A 24,922-nucleotide genomic window follows, 5' to 3' on the forward strand; every position below is an offset into this window, starting at 1 on the left:
TAGGGGGGGATAATTTATAGTATCCTGACACGGATTGCCAGTTACGTCAGAAAATGAAACCTAAAAGACCTCTGTAATTTCTGGATTTGAATGTAGAAACCGTTTTTGGCCACATTCTTACATATGGCAACTTTAAGTTATAAGTTTTCATTTCAGACTGAAGTTGGAAAAACATGATATTTGTCTCAAACAGAAAACAAATCTACTCGTTGTATTGTTCTTTAGTTTGCCGGGCTCAAATAATAATGGAATGAACAGATGATACACGATGATGATACCTCCCTAGCACTGTGCGAAATACAGGGGGGTCTGGGGGGGTTAGACCCCCCTGATGAACACTCGAGACCCCCTGAAAGCCTCAAATGCAACATTTGAGGGGGGTCTAAACTAGGGCTGGACAATGAATTGAATTTTATTGATGATTTTGATTTTGGCTTCTCACGATCATAAAAAGATTACAATCGAAGAAAAACTATGAATGCGCCGCACGGCGTGTATGCAAATTACTATGCTACAAAAACACCTTGAATGCACCAGTGTTACGTGCAGATGCAGCTAGCGAGTGACGTGGTGTATCAATAATATGAGGAGCGAACATGTGAAAACACAACAGAAAGGCAACAAAGGTAGGAAAATATCAGTTAACTGACTTATATTTTTTGCCATAATCGTCCAGCCCTAGTTAAACATGTTACAGGGTCATTGAAAAACATGTTTTTTTTCCCTAAAGATCTTTGTCATTTCAGTTTTACATATATGACATACATAATACACTTTTCATGCTTTCTTATCCTTTATAACCAGACAAAATGTAAGTTATTTTATTAGTAATTTTGTATTTTTAACGTTTTAATGAATTGCTTTCCAAATGGTGCTGTGGAAAAGGCCACATCTGACAATATAAAATAGCCAATACTGCAGCGTGGCACCTGGGTTGGTGAAACAGTATTGCGCAACAAATGGGAGATGGGAGATGGGACCCCCCTGATTATTAATGGATATTTCGCACACTGCTCCCTAGATCAAACCCGGTCCATTTTCATTATATTCACCCTGAACTACTTGGCCCGGTACAGTAGGTGGCGGTATGCAACTTCAGAAGTCATAGTTGCAACCCGCCAAGAAATCCCAATAGTAAGAAGAAGACGACGACGAAGAAGAAGATCTTCCGGTCTCTCTCAGGCTATCTAAAAATGGCGGACACGTGTGGCCAAGTATTGCTGGGATCAGGACTCACCGTCCTCTCCCACCCTCTCATGTACATCAAAGTCCTCATCCAGGTAAAAAGGGACACTTTCAACGTTATGCTGCATTCAGTGTTCGCTTGCATGTTGTATTCTGCCCGTATCGAGCGCGCTCAAGCAGAGAATATTAACTTCATTGAAAACAACGCCGTTCAATGTTGACTCGCTTATAAATAAACGCGTACATAAATAGAGAACGTGACTCAAACCCTTAAATGAAACATTATTTGCGCTTTAATTCATCACATAAGTAACACACATAGCAACAACTGATCCTATAAAAGAGTCCCTCTGCCTTCCTTGTCACTATGACCTTCTGTTCCCGAAATTTTCTCGAGTGGGCGGAAGCGTCCGGTGTTTTTAACACTTAACGTTTACATTTCGCTGAAATGCAGTGCTGCTGTTTTAACTATGCAGAATAAATCGAGTTTCTTGATTTTAAAACAAGCGATCGTCGTTCGAGATAAGAGATGGTTACGCTTTCCAGCCTGAAGCACTTGATGTAAAAATCTGATATGACAGCATGTTTGTAGTGTCCACAGTAAAATGTGTTGCACCAGTGGCTCATGTTAGCTTTGTTATCTTATAATGTATTAATATACATACATCTTATAATATAAACCGTTTCCTTGTCAGCACAGCACTCAGGGACCTGTGTGTCTTACGTACTGGTGCCCTTTGTCCTACTGAACTAGCTAACAGAAGCTAACGCCTGTGCCAACTCATTTACTGTAAACTTTAACAAGTTTTATGTGCGTAGGCACATGTATGCTTTGTCAGAAAACAGGAACGATTACGGGTTGAGTGTTTGAGTCTTGTACGTTGTCCTCTTTGCTCACGACTGTTTGTGTCTCAGGTCGGCCATGAGCCGCTCGCTCCCACCATGGGCAGGAACCTGTTTGGCAGACAGGTCTATCAGCTGCCGGGACTGTTTGCTTATGGTGAGTTGAGCTGTCAAACCAAGTCACATTGACAATAACGGTTGTATTTTACCCATTACAGTTGCTCATTAGAAGCTAGTAACTCAGGCTGCACGAGTCTGGAGAAAAGGTGAATCACAATTTATTTGCGTAGAATTCACACACAATTCTCACAATTCTCTGGCATGATTGTTTTCACAAATTGAACAAAAGATAAGAAACATTCAATTAGGCATTCAAGTAAAGTGCCAAACATTGTTTTATTTAGGCCCTGCAAAATGGACTTATTGTTATTATTGTAGTGACATATTGCATGTTTCCACAAGCTCGACGTCACAACTAGGGAAAATGGGTGATGTTGTCAGGCTGCCGTGCATTGATTGGTCCGAGTGTCGTCATGGAAAGAGGCACAATGCCGAACTGTAGACCAGTTAAAAAGACTTGACAATCCTGAAAATGTGGTTTAATCTCCAACATTTAGCAAGGGAATGTCTAAAATCTCATAATTTAACAGAGGAGTCTGGTGTATTCAGAGACAGCACTGCTGAAAGTCTGCAAATGCAATCCTTTTTTGGAACAAGCTCGGGTCGGGTGGTTGTGTTATTCTCATCACTATCATCACCATTCATTTTGTATTTATTTGTCATTTGCACACACTTTCTCCTGTGTTCTGTGCCTCTGATTTTAAACTCTCAACCACAGACGGGCTTCCACCTCGACTGAATCACATGATGTAAAGGCATGTCATATGCAGATCTGGACAGTAACGGAGTACATTTACTTGAGTACAGTACTTAAGTACAATTTTGAGGGATCTGTACTCGAGTATCGTTTTTAGGGAGTACTCTTGACTTTACTCAAGTACATTTGACAGGGAAATATTGTACTCTTTACTCCACTACATTTCTATCCATAACCGCGAGTCAAAGTTCCTTCTTCTATAAAAACAAAAAAACAACAACTCCATAGTCAGATTTAGTTGAGAAACAAAACAATGGACAAAACAATGGATGAAGATGCAGCAGGTCCATCCTGGGAATGTGCCAACACGTAACCCCACCTCGCCAGACTAGTTAAATTTTCTGAGTTAATCATAAAGTTAATGATAGTGTTCGCTTCAAGTGTTTACTGTGTTTACCAAAACAAAACTTCATCACCGCCAGTGATGTTAGACATTTCTGTAAGCTGAGCGTTTGTTTTTATGTTCTTGAGTATGCTGTGTGTTTAACACAGTCAGGTTCAAATGTGGATGCAAAAAAATCCATTAAAACTCTAGCAGAGGTTTGTCAGGGCGTTGCCGTTGTGTTATAGCCTTGTGGGCAAGTGAGAAATGTAAAATAAAGCAACATGGTAAAAAGATGAAAATGACTTGATTTTACTTTCAATTCCTTTTAAATTCTTCAAGGTATTAACATGTTCACCTCCATGTAGCACGTTTCTATATGTAAATGTAAGCAGTGACAGTAGTAATGCAATGTTTAGAAAATGTACTCTTGTCAATCAAATCAATTAAGTTTTATTTGTATAGCCCACAGTTTACAAAACATAGTTTGTCTCACGGGACTTCACAGGGTTGGTAACATCCTCTGTCCTTAGACCTTCGACCAGGGTAAGGAAAAACTCCCAGTACTATCTTGTACTCTTGATACTCAAGTATTTCAGTACTTTTACTTAAGTAGACATCTGACTGTAGTACTTTTACTTGTACTTGAGTAGAATTTAGCAAGGGGTATCTGTACTTTTACTCAAGTAATGAAGCTGTGTACTCTGTCCGCCTCTGGTCATATGTTGATAGAAGGCGGCAACAAGGCTGCGTTTTGGGGTGAGAAACTCAAAGAGGAAAATAGAATTGTTTATTTGCGATGCAGCTCGTGAAATAAAATGCAGAAAAATGGTTGTCATTTAGAAATGAGATCATGTGTAGTTTTGAATCGAGATCGCCATCTTTTTTTGAACAATTTTTTTGTGCAGCCCTAGTAGTTACAGGTTTCTTTGAAAGCTGCCATAGACAGGATCACAGAAAAATTCAGAAAGCTATTTAGTTGTTGCTGGGGTTCGTTTAGCAATCCATTATTGAAAGAGATTACTTCTGATATGGATGCAAGATATGGTAAGAGATGATATGGCAAAACTGTAGTGTAAAGCAGCTTTAAGTTGTCATCAAGACTAGAGAAGCGCTATATAAATATGGATCTGTTACCATTTAATGTGTGAACCAATTTTTGTGTGGTCATGAAAGACTCCTATAATTGAGAATGAAAAAAAAGTAAAACAAGAGGAATGCATGAAGAGATTACTGCTCTAAAAAGCCGATTAAAAACTGTTTGGCTGTCTACCTATATAGTTATGTCATGCTTGATTAAAAAAAAAAAACATGAGTTAATCATGTCCAATTCAAATAAATGGTATAAATGAATTTGGGCAGTCTGTACAGCTCACAGTGTCAGTTTAGTTCATGGGTAAATCAAATGTCCAATCATTTCTAACATCTATAGCATCTTAAACACATATTTTTGCTGTCTTTGTCTTTGCTGCCTTCTTTAGCAAAGCACATCATCAAAATTGATGGGAAAGTGGGTCTCTTCAAAGGACTTGCTCCAAGGCTCTGTGCAGGCACCATCGGCACTGTTGTGCACAGCAAAGTTGTGCAGGTAGGTCTGACTAAATTATGATAATCTGAATATGTAATGTAATGCACCCATATGCCTTTCAGATTAATGCTACAAAGACTAAATCACAATCCATCTGTTGGCTATTTTGCTGATCAGAGAGTAATCCGTAAAATGTCAAAATGGTGAGTTGTAGAAGTGTAGTTTTGCGAACACGAGTATAGCTTGCGCAGTGGTGGATCGATATAATGGTGATGTGCCCAGGTAGGAAGAGATGCTTCACTTCATAGTGTGAAGTGTTCTTCATTCACTGACTTCACCCTAGATTTTTATGTGGTTACATAAACATGTCTCATCATCCAGGATGAATATGAATTAATTTAAATGTCTGATACATTGACTTAATGTTGTCCCAATAGTCTTAAGTGCATTTACTTAACAGCTGTTGTGTAATGTAAGCATCTTTTAATTTAAATGGGAAGTTTGACGGTGTTGCCTCTTTTACAGAAATGTCAAGAACAAGGAACACCTCAGGTATGTACTGTTTGATATGTTGCTAATAGTATATTAGCAGGATGTTGTGTTTAGTTGGAGTGGGTCATTTCCAACTGCAAGGCTCAACTAGTTTACATATCAGTTTGTCCTTGGTCCAACAGTGTTAGTTTAGTTTATTTATTTTGATCATAAAGAAGAACAAATATTAAGTTCACAAGCAGACATACAAATCAAATCATTCACATTAATTTGTTTCTCCTTGCGTGTGAGTGTGTGTATGACATGAATGATAGAAAAAGTGCTGCATATAGATACACTCTGTGAATGACTGTGATGCACTTTGAGTGGTCATCAGGGCTCGAACAGTGCGACATAAAGGCAGACCAATTTCCATTCTATTGTAAAGCTCTTTTATTGACACTACCCAAAATATTTGTTTCAGTCCATATTGACTCTGAGACATGTGAGACCTTCATGTGATCTGAGTGATCAGATCTGGAGATGCATTCAGGATCGCTAAGTACCAATGTCTGAACATCTTTGTAAAACCATTGCCACTGCTGCAACAACTGCTGTGCAGTTAATATAAGATTAAATTGATATAAACTGAATTTAATTTCCTTGACATGCTGTTGCATGGTCACTCTTATGCTTCCCAATTACAGGGATGTGCGGTGAAAATAACCACAAATATGAATCAATTAATTAATTCAGGCATATTTAATGAGTTGCCTGAAACAATGAGAATGATTAATTGTAACGATTGAACATATGCATGGTCACAGATAAATTAATGGATCTAAACAAAAGTAAGACCTAAAAAAACAACTTGGACGCTCTAAATCAGGGCTATTTAACTTAAGGAGCCGGTGGGCTAAAAAGGAAAATGGCTAGTGTTTTGTGGGCCACACAAAACATTAATTTGATAAAAAATAAATGTTTTAAATAATTTTTCTAAAAAAATAAATGATTTATAGCAAATATATTGCTACAATGAAAACATTAACCAAAAGTATACCATATTTTCACTTTCATTTGACATAATCAAATCCAGAGAGCACCTGCTTACAGACATGACATGGGGCATTTTTGTTTTGTCAACAGTTACACATTGTGCTAATAGTACCTATTACAAAAAAAACAATTTCAGGATGCAAGGGCTTAGGTTTGTGTATGGACCGTGGGGACCCACTAATATTTGGAGAATGCCAGATTGTCCCGACCAATATTAGAGATGTGTAGTGCTGGGCATGTTAACGTACATTAACGCATGGTGCCTTTCCATGACTACTGACTAGTGCGTGGCTTCCTGTTTGCGTGTCGCAGCACTGGAGTCCAGGCGCTGTTTAACAGTTAGCTGCGTTGGCTCCTTTAGCGCTGTTGGCGTGTCTACAGTCGACCTGGAGCGGCCTGTTTTTTAAACAAAAAGAGCAGCGCTACAAATAACCAGTGTACCTGTGTACTGTGTATGTGTGCCTCTGTTTCAGAAACTAATTTTAACAATCAGGAGTCACGTATACATGACGCCACGCACGTCTTTTTCCAGTTAGATGTCATGGAAAATCGGCATGCAGGGTTAGGGTTAGAGACGGGACAGATGTGTGCACGAATGCTGTGTGAGTACGGCGATGGAGTGGATTTTCCGATCAGCACATCCCAGCCGAGCAGAAACATCGATGCGAGTCACATAGCAGACGAGAGAGCGTGCAGGTGATGTGCTGTTCTGACGAGGGATGCAATGGTACATTTTTTCCACAGTTCGGTATGCATCACGGTTTTTGGGTAACGGTACAGTTTCAATATCTTAATATAAAACTACTCAGACTAGCAGGGCAATATTGCATTGTAATAATAATTCAAAGCACAGATAGAATCAGATCACAAACTTTATTTAAACAATAGTACACTATCAGATCAAATTAAATGGCAAACATAAAACAATTTATTTTTAAATAAAACCACACAAATTAAAGTTATGTACTATCCAAATTCAGGGACATTCTGATTGGCTCTGAAGGCGGCATGAGCAGAGCATGGCACTGAGTGCAGTGGTGTGCTCATGTCTCTGCTCCTGAGCAGGTCTAGTCGCACAGCATGCACGGCTGTACAAAGTTTTGATAAAGTTTTGTGGCGGGCTGAAATGTACCCAAATACCGTTGTTTGCCGTTGTGTATTGAACGGTTTGGTAAATTACCTGTTATTGTTGCATCCCTAGTTCACAGAAGACAAAGAACAGAGATAGCGGTGACTTTTAGGGGCCACACCTAAAGCGCCCTCACCAGTAACCAAACCTACGCCCTTGCCTGGATGTCCCTCCCCCACTCCTCCAAAGATTAAAATGATACATATCCTGATCCTGTATCTGTTCAGGTACTGGGCAGTCAACAGAAGGCTTTGGAAGGCTCCCTACAGCATGTTGTTAATGAGGTAAGACACTTGTTCATGTATAATAGTAATTTATTAGTTCCATTGCAGGGGAATTTAACAACTTGACAAAGCTAGAAACTAACTAAGCCACATGTACATTCAGGCATGGCTCAAACCAGAAGTGTATAATATGGCTCAAATGTGGTTCAATCAGACAGTTGTGCCACCAGTAGCTATAGGGGTAAGGTAACTTCAATTTCACATCTGACAAAAGCATTGATCCTTACAGTCTTTTTCCTGAAGTCCTGAAGTATTTCACTAGTGTTTGTTTCATTTACGGCTCTTGGTTGTTTACAAACAGTGCAGATGCGTGCGCAGCTCGGTTGCAGAAGGGCGCTACTAAGCGTTTAACCACTTCTTCCCTGACCCTCTTTTTGGAGTCCCTGCTCAAAAATGACATGCCCAAACTAAATAGAGTAAACCTCTGCAGTTACAAGCTCTATGTGGATTATCTTGGTATCAAAATGAAGATAACACTTGTGAGATTCCACCAGAGGTGTAAGTTTCACTGTAGATGCCACTGTGTCAGAGTAAAATATACATGCATAACTGAAGGATTTTTTTCTATCGGTCATAGGTACATATAGGTCATATAACAACATGTGGACATGAACTGATGCTGCTGAAATGAAGCAGAGTGAAATTACAGAGGTTTTATTAAAGAGATGTCTGGGTGTTCTCACTTTTCTCACAGCTTGGCACCATCTGTGCCATTTGAGATTTCTTAGGTACCAAATTATTAAAAACCCATTTAATTTTATTTATGTGTCACTAAAGGTCTAATAAGAAAAAAGTATGATAACTTGCTGTAAATCGATGCTCCCTGTGCGGTGCGTAATAACTCTGTGACGCTGCAGCGTCTTCAGTTACGCAGTGCCATAGCTCTGGCTTGCCTCAGTCAATTAGGGTGATTGACAGCTCGTTTTAAACCTCTAAACTGGTAGAATCAGACCCCGGTCTCCAAATGCGTGAGAATCACTTCATTAGCGAGTCAAAAGGACATAAATGCATATGACGCATTTGTGCGGACATTCGCCCTCTCTAATCAGAACGATCTAATGTCGCTCCGTAATGATCAATCAGACCGGGATTTGTTCCCAAAGCATGCTGGAAAGTGTAGTTCTTCATTAGAAGTGGTTTTGTTCTGGTGGAAATAACTTGTTTTGATAAACAGCAAAGGTAAGACAACATTTCTGCTTGTATTTCTTGAAAGTCAGTTGTTGTTTTGCTCTTATTTTGGGGCTGGATCCGTGAATCTTGATCGTAGAGTGATAAAAATGGTACAGTTGGAATCCGTAGTATCTCCGCTGTCCAGCTGACACGTTTTTTTGTTTACATAATCACGCTGACGCTCCGGTGCCGCTTTTCAATGAGTGCGCTGTGACGTTTTTTTTCTGCTCCTGCTTTTTGATCCATCTGTGTTTTAACTGTGTTTCGTGAACATAAGAATGGTTTATATGAGCTTTTACCGGAGTTTCTGTGGGTATGCAGCTTGTCTGTGTTTGTTAAAGTTAGATATGGTTTTATGACGCTTTTGTCGCTGCGTCTGACGCTGCCCCCCATCCCGAAGGCAACCGCGAAGAAGAAGTTACGTTGCAGTGTTGCCGTGAAGTTAGCCGGCTCTCATGTACAAATTCAGACGGAAAGAAAAAGGAGATGTTTTCCTCGTACTACGCCAGCTTGTCGCCTAGTGATAAAAGCAAGTTATGATAGGAAATTTACATTGGTGAATCAGATACAGCTTGCTGACACATATGCTTTAGACACCGGTGAGTGGATTAATGTCGAGACGAAGTAGCCGGGGCATGTACCTTTGTCGTCTGTTATGTTCCGATAAGGTCCTCCTAAATATTTTGATCGTTTCTTAATTGAGTTATTCTTTGAAGCATGAATATTAATTATACAATTTCAATGCCTTGACTTCAGTGAGGTAAGTACACACAGTCCCAGCCATAACAAAATTAGATTGAACAAACAATTATACAGAATTGGATAATTTCCATAGGTGTTTCGGTTATCGGCCATCAATTTTCATTTCATCTTTATTAAGCAAATGTGTTTTTTTTTCTCCACAGACAACTAAAGAAATGATAGCTCGTTCCTGTGCCACGGTCGTCACGCATCCCTTCCACGGTATTTATATATATATATATACACACACACACACACACACAATGGCTCAAACATTTATCTTAATCACTTGAATACTTTGAATACTACGCACATGCAATGGTGTGGTTATAAGCATCACAAGCAGCGCTTGGCACGTTAATGCACCTTAATGCATGATGACTGACTGGAAAAAGATGCACGTGACGTCATGTTTACGTGCCATGGCACCGGAGTCCAGGCACCGTTTACCAGTTAGCACCGTTAGCGCGCCTACAGTCGAACAGGCGCTGTCTGTTTGTTAAAGGAAAAGAGCAGCTCTACATTGTTTTTATAGTTTAGCATTACTTTAGAGACTCATTTAAACAATCAGGAGTCAACAAAACATGACGTCACGCACGTCTTTTTCCAAGCGATCGTCATTAAAACGCATCATGCGTTAATGTGGGCCCAGCACTTGCAAACAGTATGCTGTTAAGTTGATCCAAAGACATTTTGTCAGTCGTGTTGAACGTTTTGAATTGTACCAATGCCACATTGCGGAATTTCTGTTAGTTTATTTCAGTCTCAGGAATTCACAAATAAATACAGATATATTTGTGTTGACACATTCATATAAATGAAATCGCAGAATTCTGCACATAAAGAAATTTCCTGAAAAGGTGTAGGCTGAAGCTCAAGCTTATTTGCCGACCCTAAGATCACTATGAACAAGCCGATCAGCAATGAGATTTTTTTCACAACTTCCTGATGTTGTGACACAATTGAAAGACATTTGAAACCGGAGAGCAGCACATAAGTTGGACTGCCTTGTAACTTCAGGGAATGAATGTCATTTAGGCAGTAGCTGCAGGTAGGATTTACTCCTAGTACACAAATGATTCACTGGTGATAGTCGTCATAGTAGTGTAGCTTTAAAGTACTTTCATTTGTGACACATTAGTATTTTTTTTTTTATGTTAACGTTGAGTGTCGAGATCTAACTTGTATCAATAATGTTTTCCTTGGCTTGTTTTCCAGTGATTACTTTGCGATGCATGGTCCAGTTTATTGGGAGAGAAACAAAATACAGGTGAAGTTTTAACATTGGTGACGTTAACCATGACATTTGTTAAAAACATGATAAACCTTTTATTTTCTTCTGTTCTCAGTGGCGTGTTTGACTCCATCGTTACAGTGTACAGAGAAGAAGGCATACTGGGCTTCTTTGCGTAAGTTTTTATCTTATTTGTTTCTCCTTAATCCACCAGGTTGATGGAGTGTGGTCTAGATTGTCAACCATAAACAAGTCCACTGACACTAGAGGGAAGTTTGAGGTTTAAGCTATGGTTAGATGAAGTACTGACCCGGACTTTGACCATCTTAAAAATGTTCAGTTTATTTACCGTAAATTCTGGACTATAAGCCGCTACATTTTTTCCACACTTTGAACACTGTGGCTTATGATACAGTGCGGCTTATTACGGTAATTATTATTTTTTTTCCGTGGCGCCAAAAACATTTTGCCAAGTAACAGTAGACCAATACAAATTGATGAGTAGTTCACAGAGGTCTAATTAAATTGCATGATAAATAAAGCGCACTTTCACAACTATTGTAAATCAGTCATTTGTACTCACCCTCATCAACATGGAAAATACGAGAAGGAAAGCATATGATGCGGCTTTTAAGTTAAAGGCGATCACTCTGCCGCACGTAATCTTGGAATCGATGAATCGATGATAAGAAGGTGGAGACGCCAGCGTGAAGAACTGAGCCAATGCAAAAAAATGACGAAAGCTTTCAGAGGTAATCATAGCAGATGGCCCGAGCTTGAAAACTTTCTGGAAGACTGGGTTAACGCACAGAGAACAGGCGGCCGCGGTGTTTCCACTGTGCAGATCAGACTGAAGGCTAAAGCAATCGCCAACGAGATGAAAATTGAAGATTTTAGAGGTGGGCCATCGTGGTGTTTTAGATTTATGAAACGGAAATCCCTGTCCGTTAGGGCACGCACAACTTTGTGTCAGCAGCTCCCTCCCGACTACGAGGAGAAACTTGCTAACTTCCACACATTCACTCAAAAGAAGATAGCGGAGAATTCCATCGGGCCAGATGATATCATAAATATGGATGAAGTACCTCTGACGTTTGACCTGCCTCTCACTCGGACTGTAAATAAAAAAGGTGAATCATCCATCACACTGAAAACGAGCGGACACGAGAGAACGCATTTTACGTGTGTTCTGAGCTGCACAGCATCTGGACTAAAGCTTCCACCGATGGTGATTTTTAAGCGGCTGACGATGCCAAAGGAAAAATTCCCAAAAGAAATCGTGGTGAAAGTCAATAAGAAAGGTTGGATGATGGAGAGCCTAATGAAGGATTGGCTCAGAGAGTGCTACTCAAAGCGACCAGGGGGCTTTTTTCGCAGAAAAAAAGCATTGCTCGTTATGGACAGCATGAGGGCCCATATAACGGATTCAGTGAAAGCCGCCATCAAGAGCACAAACTCAATACCAGCTGTGATTCCTGGGGGCACCACAAAGTATCTGCAACCACTGGACATCAGCGTGAACCGGGCATTTAAAGTGGCACTGCGCGAAGAGTGGGAGGCTTGGATGACGAACAGCGAGAAATCCTTTACCAAAACAGGCCGCATGCGAAGAGCATGTTTAACTCAAATCTGCCAGTGGATCCTAAATGCGTGGAGCCGTGTCAAAACATCAACCATCACCAACGGGTTCCGAAAGGCTGGACTGCTGCGTGAAAAAGAAGACGGCACGCGCTCAAGTGACAGCGAAAACGAGGAGACTGAAGTGAGTGCTGAGATCCTGAGGCTGTTTAATTCGGACACTGAATTAGAGGACTGATGGTTTTAGTGCGCAGGAGGAAGATGGAGAAGGCGATCAGTGACTTTTTATGGTAGGATGCAGTATATGGTACATGTTTTTACCAGTTATTAGGATATACTGGAGTGCTGTTCATGCACTGTTAAGTGAAAAAGCATACGCAACGTGATTTGTGTGTTACAGATACAAACGTATATTTCAAGGTAGCCGAGTTATAGGCACCGTTAAAAAAAGCATTTGTTTATGTAACCAAGCGGATTAAATGAAAAAAGTAAAAAGAAAAATCCTCACGTGTAATATCTTTCTGTGTAAATATCTCATATAATAAATTGTTTTTTGGTTCTCTGTATAGACATAAAAGTGAAAAGAGTGGATGTTGCTCCTTGCCTTTCTGCTTGACACTGGCAGATAAAGAACAGCCGGCACCTGCGACACGCCCAGGTGCAGGTGTGCCAATGTAGGTATCCCCGACAGAAAGTGTTACTCCTGGCCGCGGAGGCAGAGAAACAGTGGTTTTAATTTAAATTTAGAATAAAAAACAATGCAATTGTTGTTAGTTTTAATTTACTCGGGTGAAAGCAAGCGCACCACTGTTTCTCCGCCTCCGCAGCCGCGGCCAGGGGAAACACTTTCTGTCGGGGATACCTACATTGGCACGACACCTGTCGTCTTGTCACCCGCTGTCAGTGACTCACTTCTTACCGTAATAAGAAGATAAGATGAATGTTTTTGAGCTAATTTTTCATATTACAATGTGGGATAACTACGGCTTAAAATCCAGTGCGGCTTGTGCAAGTACAAAATTGATTTTCTTTCTAAAATTAGCGCATGCGGCTTTTAATCAGGTGCGCTCTGTCGTCCGGAATTTACGGTAACTATTATATGGCCTTTTTCTGACAGGAAACTGAAATTTGTGTTTATAAACTGCCAACTCCCTGCACAAAAAATAACTGATTATACATCACAGTGTACAGAAGAAGTATTTGTTGATGTAAATGTGTTATTTTGTGAGTTATGTGTTAGAAATCCTCAGTATCAAATTGACACAAACTTTACCAAATGAGGCAGCAGTAGACCAGCAGCTCCTGTAAAAAGACTTTGGTGGAGGAGAGTGAGTTTAAGTTTGCAGTTGTCAAAGGCTGAGATAAAGCACCAAACATAAGATACCATAAACTTAAGTAGCTGTAAGTTTTTTTTTTTAGTTAAGTGGCAAAAATCTGTTTTTCCTTGTGTCCATGCCATGGATGTATACTATGAACTGGATAGAGCTCCGCCCCCTCTGCCTTGAAGACAATTTTTGCATGGTGGCCACTGTGGGTACTGCAACAAAAAATCCCATGGACCCCAAAAAGCAATTTTCCCATTGACCACAATAGTAAAAGAGACGCCTGTAAAAGTGTCCACATGACACCTCGAGACATGGACACGGGCTTTTATAAATCTTTATATTATATATTTTTAATTCATGGAGTTTCATGTTTGAAAAACATTCCTAAAGGCCATAAAAAGCCCAGACAAATCTTATTTCTCAGTATGACATCACAGCTGTGTACGAGCACAGCCAAGCGCGGTCATGTGGCGTCTCGGGAACAGCACTGCTGTCAGTGAACCGTACAACATGAAAACTTCATGAGAAATGTGAATAAATGAAGACAATGAGGCGGTTTCGTTTACATTTTTTAAATATTATGACTAAGCAGGTTTTAGTTGTTTATTCGGCGCTCATTAACATTTATTTTCAAACGTATTATCGATGTATTAACGAGCTGTTGTGTGGATTCATTGAGGAGAGCAGACTGACATGCTGCACTTTATCACTGTGTTCAGTCCCGGACATCGTGACACTGATGACGGTGTGGACTGTGGAGCTGTGACCGACAAAAACAACATGATTCCTGTCACACATATAAAGTAATAGTCACGGTCCTAACCCAAATAAACCATTTTTATTGATCGTTCATTGTACTTTTCAGTTTACTATATAAAGTTAACGTGACGGCGGTATTCATGAAATCCGCTAGCGCAAGTCATTAGCGTACTCCCATCATGCCTTTCGCTGTTCATGTGCGTGCCGAGCAAGTCGATAACGCGGACGGCTCGTTCACATAGCCGAGAGACATTATGGTAGTGACACTACTGCACATGCTCTATGGGCCCCATAACCAGGAAATAAACGCGGAAGTCAAAAACTTTTTTGACATATGCGCTGGGTGAGCAGCTTCATAGGAATGAACGGAAGCGAAGGGGCGGTGCTCTATCCAGTTCATATAATACATCCATGGTCCATGCTGGCGGCCACGTTTTCAGTGAGAGTAAGCGTCCATGCCTCAGGCCTCTTTTACACTGGACGCATGTGTGCCGTCACAGCTGCATCGTGAAACTGGTCACAGGGTTGTTTCTGACATTTGTTAATAATGTCTGAGGAAAAACCCAGTCAATACAAAGTAGGTTTTTAACACTGACTTGTTAGTTAATTAATTCCATTTATTGTCGTCATGTTATGTGTCATTTATATTGATCAGATATGTTTTTTTTCCCCTCCTCAGTGGTTTGATTCCTCGCCTGCTTGGTGATGTGCTGGCCCTGTGGATTTGTAACCTGCTCGCACACGTCATCAATACTTACGCCATTGATGACTCGGTATGCTGCTGCTTAGGTTCATTTTAGTAAAGGGTCTTAAAGGACTTGGAATACAGGTCTGGTAAAACAGTCTGGTTAAACAGTATTAATCGACATATAATAATAATGATGATGAAAGGCACAAGAATTAAAGGTAGGGCGGGAGATTTTATTTTTTTTTGTACTGTATTGCTTAAAATCCTCTCACACCCAGATTGTAACCAATTCATTGATGCATTGTCACAAAAATGAAAAATGTCAGTCACCTGTGGAACGGACAGGCCTGTAAAAACACCATCCAATAACATTGAATGACTGGAACTAAATAATTGGATTGTGATGCATCATTCAAACTCATCATCTACAGTTGTGCTCATACGTTTATATACCCTGACATAATTTATGATTTCTTGGCCATTTGTCAGAGAATATGAATGATAACACAAAAACGTTTCTTTCACTCATGGTTAGTGGTTGGCTGAAGCCATTTATTGTCAAACAACTGTCTACTCTTTTTAAGTCATAATCACAACAGAAACTACCCAAATGACCCTGATCAAAAGTTTACATACCCTGGTGATTTAGCCTGATAACATGCACACAACTGGACACAAACGGGTTTTAATGGCTATTAAAGGTAACCATCTTCAGGAAAGGGATATAAGAAAATATCAAAGGAATTGAGAATACCGAATACTGAAAATTCTTCAGGATGCAAAGAAAAACCCACAAACAACTTAAGGTGAAATACAGGACTCTGAAAAAATGTGGTGTGGCTGTTTCAAGATGCACAATAAGGAGGCACTTAGAACAAAGATGGGCTACATGGTCGAGTTGCCAGAAGAAAGACATTACTACACAAATACCAAAAAGTATCCCGCTTACAATACACCAAACAGCACAGAGACAAGCCTCAAGCCTTCTGGCACAAAGTCATTTGGAGTGATGAGACCAAAATTTTAGTTTATGACTACAACCATAAACACTACATTTGGAGAGGAGTCAAAAAGGCCTATGATCAATGGTGCACCATTCCTCCTGTGAAACATGGTGGTGGGTCGCTGATGTTTTGGGGAGGCACGGGACATTTGACCAGAATCGATGGCAAGATGAATGCAGTAAGTTATCAAATTATACTGGAGGAAAATTTGCACTCATCAGCCCGGAAGCTGCGCATGGGACGTACTTGGACATTTGAACATGACAATGATCCAAAACACAAGGCCAAGTCGACCTGTCATTAGCTACAGCAAAATAAGTGAAGGTTATGGAGTGACCATCTGTCTCCTGACCTCAATATCATTGAGCCACTCTGGAGAGACCTCAAACATGCAGTTCATGCAAGACAGCAAGACAATCTACAGCGACTGGAGGCTTTTTGCCAGGAAGAATGGGCAGCTTTACCATCTGAGAAGATAAAGAGCCTCATCCACAACTACCACAAAGGATTTCAAGCTGTCATTGATATTAAAGGTCCCATATTATACCCTATTAACCCAAGTTAAACTAGGTCCTGGTGCCCTAATGAACAAGTCTGTGTCATGCTTTAGTCAAAATATCATAAGGATGAAGCACAATAGCAGTTCAATAACCCTGCCAAAACAGCCTTATCCAGAACGCTCGGTTTTGTGCCTGGTCATTTACATGTGAATGGGACCCAGGTAAACACATCCACTGCTTCCAGGGGAGTGTTGATCTAACTTACTATCCACAGCCATACTGTCGCCACTTATCACCTATTGTCATGCACCGTCGTCCCAACCCCCGCTCCATATACCCCATAGTAATGTCCGTTTACCCGTTGTTGAGTGAGTGACCACGATTTTGGCTTCTCGCGGTCATAAAAACATTGAAATCGAAGAAAAACGATTAATGCTTCGCGCGGCGTGGCGTGTATGTAAATTCCCATGCTAGAAAAAGACCCTGAACCTGAACCAGTGTTACTGCGGCGCCGACAGACGTGTGTGGATCAACAACACGAGGAGAGAATGTGGAAACACGACAGAAAGGCAGTCTTTGGTTGAGAAGAAATGTAGGACAACATCTACATCTTTCTGCAGTGCTTTCAAACGCGTGCTCCTCATATCACCGATCCACACATGCCACTCGCTAACTGCAGGCACGTAACTGGTGCGACAATAGGGGACCTTTAAAGGGGGAAATACATTAAGAACTGGAGTATGTAAACTTCTGATCAGGTTCATTTGGGTAGTTTGTCTTGTCATCAGTGGTGATTTTGGTCTGGAAATTCTGGTGGGGCCATGCAGGAAAATCTTATAATGCAATCCAGAAATAACACATATTACTCTCATACCCTCACAACACATTAGTAAGTTGGAGAGGGGATCACAGCATTTTTGACACAAAATTGCAGCTGAATAATTCCATCACACAAACAATGCCAATCTGATGACATATATTATCATATCAATAGCACCGCCAAATGGCAGTATTCAAAATCTAACAATATCAAATACTCAGGATCGAAACAACGTGACAACAATAAAAACAGAATGCATGACTCAATGGTGTGAACTCACCCAATATACAAAGCCACCACACAATATGTGATGTTGTGTCCCCCCCACACGTATCACCAGTTGCACATTACAGAATGTCCAGTGTAATTCAAACAATATGTAAACTAAAGCGTTCCTGTGCTCAGGAGGGGTAGCTTTTGGGGGTGAGGGGAGTCTAAAGAAAGGGGCTTAGACTTTTGAATTCAAAATGTAGCCTGTTGCAACAGTTTTTCCTGGATCTCTAACCCTACCTTTTAAAGATAATGAATTGGAACAGAAAGAAGTCATACAAATGAGTTTTTTACCATTAGACATTAAAATCTATTTTGAAAAGGTGAGTTATGGACTGCTCAACATTAACGCTCATGAATCATACAGAATAATAGTGAATCTGTTTGTCTGTACAGATGAGTCACACAGGAGAGCTGAAGAACTGCTCCCAGGCTGTGACGGGGGTGAGTCAAACACACATTGCCTCCTTTCCCCTGTGTTGCTTCTTGTTTAATATAACGACTCTGTTCTTTCTTTCAGTTCTTTGCCAGTATGCTCACTTACCCCTTTGTTTTGGTGTCAAACCTCATGGCTGTCAATAACTGCGGGTAAGGTCTCATATTATTTGCTGTTAAGCATACATGTTTATGAGAATTGAATTGAACAGACTCATATTTCCTCTCAGGCTTGCTGGAGGTCTGCCTCCCTATGCATCAGTTTATCCAACCTGGGTGGACTGCTGGAGACATCTAAGCAGAGAGGTAAGTTGACCCTCATGTTTTCCCAAATGGCTATTCATAAATAACCTGACAACCCCAAGAGAATCAACTGAACTTGACCTGAACTCAACAACTTTTTTTGGTGCTGGGCACGTTAACACATGGCGCGCTTCCATGACGACTGACTGGAAAAAGATACGAGTGACGTCATGTTTACGTGCCGCGGCACCGGAGTCCAGGCACCGTTTGCCAGTTTAGCTCCTGTAGCGCCATTAGAGCGTGTACAGTCGAACTGGGGTAGTCTGTTTATTAAATGAAAAGAGCAGCGCTACAAATAACCAGCACTGTACTGCGTATGTGTGCCTCTGTTCTTAAGAAGTTTAGCGTTACTTTAGAGACTTATTTTAACAATTGGGAGTCACGTAAACATGACGTCACACGCGTCTTTCCGGTCAGTCACACCGTTAATGCGCTAAGCTAGGTTTATGGTCGCCGTAGTGTACCGGGTGCGCGACAAAAATGACGTCATATCCTGTGTCGGACAAGGCCTTTGAGCTCCAAAAGGTGTTGCAGCACTTGGGCGTGAAAAAGAGACGGACAGCAATATTTGAGACCAATGTAAGCCATATGCGGAAAGTTTACTACTGCTGTTAGGCAGTGGATGTTTATAAAGTGGTATGCAAAAGTATGTAAATTTTCAGGATTTTCCTTTATAAATCATTGGTTGTTTGGATAAGACATTTCAGTTAAATATATCATATAGGAGACGAACACAGTGATATTTGAGAAGTGAAATAAAGTTTATAATTTACAGAGGGTGCAAATTATTTAAACAAAATTAGGCATGTGCATAAATTTAGGCACGCCTGTAATTTTATTGATTTCAATACCATTAGCACTAATTATTAGAACTCAAAATTGGTTTGGTAACCTCAGTGACCCTTGACCTCCATACACAGGTGAATCCAATCATGAGAAAGTGTATTTAAGGAGGTCAATTGTAAGTGTTTCTCCTCTTTGCATCTTCTCTAAAGAGTGGCAACATGGGAGCCTCAAAACAACTCTCAAATGACCTGAAAACAATGATTGTTCAACGTCATGGTTTAGGGGAAGGATACAGAAAGCTATCTCAGAGATTTAAGCTCTCAGTTTCAACTGTGAGGAACATTGTGAGGAATGTGAAGACCACAGGCACAGTTCTAGTTAAGGCCTGAAGTGGCAGACCAAGAAAAATCTCACATAAGCAGAGGTGAAGGATGGTGAGAACAGTCACTGTCAACCCACAGACCAGCTCCAAAGACCTACAACGTCATCTTGCTGCAGATGGTGTCACTGTGCATGGTTCAACTATTCAGCACACTTTACACAAGGAGATGTTGTATGGAAGAGTAATACAGAAAAAGCCTTTTCTCTACACCCGCTACAAACAGAGTCGCTTGAGGTATGATAAAGCACATTTGGAACAAGGTTCTGTGGACTGATGAAACTAAAATAGAGTTATTTGGGCAAAACAAGGGGCGTTATGCATGGTGGAAAAAGAACACAGCATTCCAAGAAAAACACTTGCTACCTACAGTAAAATTTGGCGGTGGTTCCATCATGCTGTGGGGCTGTGAGGCCAGTGCAGGGACTGGGAATCTTGTTAAAGTTGAGGGTCGCATGGATTCCACTCAATATCAGCAGATTCTGGAGAACAATGTCCAGGAATCAGTGACAAAGTTGAAGTTGTGTCGGGGCTGGATCTTTCAACAAGACAACGACCCTAAACACTGCTCAAAATCTACTAAGGCATTCATGCAGAGGATCAAATACAACGTTCTGGAATGGCCATCTCAGACTCCAGACCTGAATATTATTGAACATTTGTGGTGTGATTTAAAGTGGGCTTGCCAATGCCCGATAACCATCAAAGCTGACTGAACTGGAGATGTTTTGTAAAGAAGAATGGTCCAAAACACCTTCTGCCAGAATCCAGACTCTAATTGGAAGCTATAGGAAGCGTTTAGAGGCTGTTATTTCTGCAAAAGGTTTTGTGGTGCCTAAACTAATGCAAATGCCTAATTTTGTTTAAATAATTCTTGCACACTTTCTGTAAATCATATAGACTTTATTTCACTTCTCAAATATCACTGTGTTTGTCTCCTATATGATATATTTAACTGAAATTTCTTATCCAAACGACCAATGATTTATAAAGGAAAATCATGAACATTTTGCACAACTTCTGCATACCACTGTATCTGGCAGCACACGTTGACTTCCTTCTTATTCACTGAATATTTTCGCCTCAGCGAAACAACACGTTGAGCATGAATGCCACCGTGAATCCTTGTATGTCGCGTGTGTTCCCGAATATCTTGTTTTGTCCACAAACCAAAATGATTCAGTTTGAATTATTAATTTGTTATATGGAGCAAAGAAACTATTCACATTTAAGGATCCAAAACAATTAGAAATCTTGGTTTAATCATGAAAAAAAGCTTCTTACAGATTAACGATTATCAAAATAGTTGGTGGTTAATTTAGTAATCAATTAATAATTCATTAATTGTTTCAGCTATTTGGAGGATGCCTTGACTATTGGGACACAACTTGTGCCTCAACACTTTTCTCCTCTCTTTATTCTAGGGCAACATGAGCAGAGGCAACAGTTTATTTTTCCGGAAGCTTCCAGCAGGAAAGATGTATGCTATTGACCAGAAGAGATTTTTTTGAAGGATCAAGAGAAGTGAGCTGAACATAGTTAAGATAATAAAACATAAAAAGATGCCTGATCTCGGAGTTGGACAGTCTTCACGTAACTTTTTTTGTATGCACTTGTTAACTCTGAGGTATTTTCATTTCCTTACCAACCTGCCATCACGTGAGGGAAGAAAAATTCATTTCCACCTTACTGTCTGCAGGTTGCTTTTTAACAGAAATGTGTTCAGATTCCCACAACTTCAGACACTGCTGGGAGATTTACAAACTGAATATTAATCATGACAGACCAATTTAAGTGCAAATCCCTTGTAATTAATATATAAATGATCATGACTCTCCTTCTATGAGATGAGATTTGTTTGTTTGGGAAAAAACAAAGCACTTAAGCCTGCATGTGATAATGTTTAATATATCACAATACTGACCAAGTGGGACCTCTTGTCTTGTGGTGATCAATGTAAAACTAATGAAGATGAGCATGATGTATGTATGGTTGTACAGAGATGTGAACAGAGGAGATCCTGAGCTGACCAATCTCTCAACGCTCTTCTCATCATTCACAGCTCATTCAGACCGATCTTGATTAATAAAAAAAAACCAAGAGAAAAAACAACACTTTTTCGACCTTGCATCTCTTGTTAAGATGTTCGGTATACGACTTGAGATATGAAGTTTAGAAACACCATTTAGAGCTGTATTATGCAGGAAAGAAAGATGGAGTTTTATCTGTAGGTGAAATCAGGTTAAAATACTAACATTTATTTGGGGCTCTCTTTCCTGAGCATCTCTGAGCATGGGCAGACACGCACAGGCATTATGTAAATGATGTGAATAAGATGTTTATGTTGCTGACATATTTGGGCAAGACGAGAACACAATGAAATAAAAGTCAATTAGAGACTCCCACTTATGTAAGCTGAATTTGTATTCTTCCTAAAAATATTTGAATGCTATTTAATGTTTGCTTACTTTAGTTCCAGACATACCAATGAGTGTTGAGAATGTACAGACCTACTCCATTAGGCCACCATTAGTGTTTTTGTTTTAGCATTGCTATGACTATACAATATAATTATTTCTCAATCACTTTGTTGGAACACATTTAGAAATATCAGGAACAACAGACAACCGCTTGTACAGGTTAAAGTAGACATGTTATACCCTGTTTCTCCAAGTTAACCTTGTTCCCTGGTGTCCTCATGAACATGTCTGTGACATGCTTTGGTCAAAATACCACAGCAGTTCAATCACTCTGCCAAAACAGCCCTGTTCAGAACGCTCGCTTTTGAGTGCCTGTCTCTTTAAATGCAAATGAGACACAGGGAACTAGGTCACTGAGGCTCTGGCAGCTAACAGCAGTTAGCATTTGGAAAAGCCATCATTATTGCCGTCGTATATAAAATGTATATCCTCTGATGCTGGAAGTTTGTGTAGAACTCTGTGCTGCACTGTGCAGCAAACAATAGAACACTTCACAGACTTCCGCTCCTCCAGATACTGTTGCCTTCGCCTGCACTCTCGCGTTTTTTTAGGTACGAAGCGGAGATCCATGAGACAACAATTCCAGGAATGTCTCATTGTGACGTAGCAATGATGCAGAAGTCAACATCGCGTGTTTTATGTCCTGTACTTGGACCACAAAAACATGAGTGACTCATCTTTTTTCACACTTTGCCTACTCATAGGGCCTCCAGAGTCCCAAATATACCGATTAAAATGTTGATTTTGCATAATATTAATTTGCATTTAGTGTGACCTACTCTTGTGACTGCCAGAGCAGGTACTAAAAATGCAAAAGTGTGCCGTGGCTGGGCGAGTCATGCCGCAGTAGTGGAAAAGGGGCTTTACACTTGAACAGGACCCTGGCTCTCTTAAACCTGCACTGAAACGCAGATAATGTTTCTGGTAAAACCTGTGTTCCATTTCATACTGACGAGTATCTGCTGTGTAAAAGGTCTATTATGCCAGGCAAACTCATTGACAGTTTGCCAATTTACAAGACAACTTTGTGCCAATCCCAGCTGTACGGAAGAGGATTAGGGCCACACAGGAAAAAACATTTTAAGTTCTGACTTTAAAACTGAGAATTCTGAATTTAAACTGAGTATTATTTTTAAAGTCAGAATTCAAATATTGTTTTCCTGTGTGGCCCTAATCCTCTTCTGTACAGCTGACATGGGGCCAAAGGCGAGTACAACTATCCACTCTCGCACTCGCAGTCAAGTTGGAGTGCCTTCAGTTCTTATTTTTTATGTAATACTAGAAGAGAAGGAAATGCTTCAACACATGCTGGCATGCTTGGAGACACCATGGGCAGGTAAGTTAATTCCCCTTAAAACCCATAAGCAAATATTACTAGCCTGGAATATGATTTACAAGCTCTCTCTGTATATTTTTTCTGATTCAGACACTTTGTTCAAAAACTAAAACGCACTTTCTACCACTATGGGTTAACGGCAAAATCTTTAATGCAAGTAATTCAACCTACATGGTCGGCTCTGAAATGACACTGATTTATTCAACATTGGAATTCCTGTTACTCCAAAAGAATTGTCATGTGGCTTTGTTCTGCTATTTAATCTTGGCTTACCAATTTTATTTGATTAACTCACTCATCATATCTGACTTTTTATATTCAGAAATAACAGTAGTTCAAAATGTGCCCTCAAAATTCTTATTTCCCTGAGCTTTTGCTTATGCTGCTCCCCAGTGTATGGAATTAGATTTGTGTTAATATTTTCAGACAACACTTTCTAAGAAGCAAATAAAATATTGATTTAATCATTCAAAAATATTGTATTTTATTGTTTGAAAATAAACTTGTTCTTTGCGCTCCCTGGATTTATTCTTTGTGTCGTGTTTTTTTTTGTTTGTGGGCGGGCCTTAGGAAGCTGCCTGTTGATTGGCTACTGAGTTTTGGAGCGACAGCTCAATGGACAGGAAGTCGTCACAGGCTTGGAGTCGCAGTACGCCTGGAACTTGTTCCCTGTCGACAGCCGACAAAATCATTGCAAGTATCTAATGTTTATAATCTGACAAAATCACAGGATAATCGCGTTCTCTGCCAGATTACTTGACTGACACAAAAGTTTATTAGGGAAATATTGATCATTATATCCGCGAGAAATGCGTATATTATGGAATCGGTCTCGCGCGTCCGCGTCCATTTTAGCCGTTAACGCGATAACTGGAAAGGCGTTTGAGATTAAATTTTCTTATTTTTTTTATGGGTCACATACCCCCTGTAGATGATCCCTATTGATTTTGAGCTGTCTACCATTATTATTAATTAGTCAATTAATTAATTAATTAATTAATGATATAAAAAACATATTTTCGCCTGTATCTTCCAAAGTATTGCAGGTATTGGCTTCAAATTTTGCATGGGCATCACATACCACCTGAGAATTATCCCTATCTTTGTAGCTTTATTATTAATTAGAAAATTAATTAATTTATTATGCTAAAAACACATTTTCGGCTTTATCTTCCAGACTGATGGAGATATTGCCTTCAAATGTTGTACAATGATTCATGTAACAACTATCTACAAGTACAATCATTATTACTTTGGCTATGATTGGTAATAGTTACATAATAAGTTAACTGGTTAACTTATTCACATTGAGGATATCATGGGTTTATTGCGCACTTATTCATAATATTTATTACATTATAATATAAATGTATTAATTATCATATAAAAAATAGTTAAGCCTCCATTTCTTTATTAATG

The 24,922-nt window shown here is 39.9% G+C and overlaps 1 protein-coding gene across 1 annotated transcript; it reads left to right on the forward strand.

Moving 5' to 3' along the window:
- The first annotated feature begins 1,152 nt into the window (after positions 1–1,152).
- mtch2 (mitochondrial carrier homolog 2) lies at positions 1,153–22,054 on the forward strand. Its single transcript, XM_083900519.1, has 13 exons — positions 1,153–1,280; positions 2,101–2,185; positions 4,709–4,815; positions 5,281–5,307; positions 7,639–7,695; positions 9,771–9,828; positions 10,825–10,876; positions 10,956–11,015; positions 15,182–15,275; positions 18,181–18,228; positions 18,305–18,372; positions 18,450–18,525; positions 21,112–22,054. Exons 1-13 carry the CDS (start codon positions 1,194–1,196, stop codon positions 21,196–21,198), a joined length of 906 nt encoding a protein of 301 aa, XP_083756645.1. The 5' UTR covers positions 1,153–1,193; the 3' UTR covers positions 21,199–22,054.
- The last annotated feature ends 2,868 nt before the right edge of the window (positions 22,055–24,922 follow it).

This window comes from Microchirus variegatus (assembly GCF_963457635.1).
Source record: "Microchirus variegatus genome assembly, chromosome: 14".
Lineage (NCBI taxonomy): Eukaryota > Metazoa > Chordata > Actinopteri > Pleuronectiformes > Soleidae > Microchirus > Microchirus variegatus.

Excerpts from the sequence above, each read along its gene's own strand:
- mtch2 (XM_083900519.1), top strand. The coding sequence starts at position 1,194 with ATGGCGGACACGTGTGGCCAAGTATTGCTGGGATCAGGACTCACCGTC. Across the intron at positions 7,696-9,770 it reads TACAGCATGTTGTTAATGAG|ACAACTAAAGAAATGATAGC; the intron begins GTAAGACACTTG and ends TTTTCTCCACAG. Across the intron at positions 15,276-18,180 it reads CTTACGCCATTGATGACTCG|ATGAGTCACACAGGAGAGCT; the intron begins GTATGCTGCTGC and ends TTGTCTGTACAG.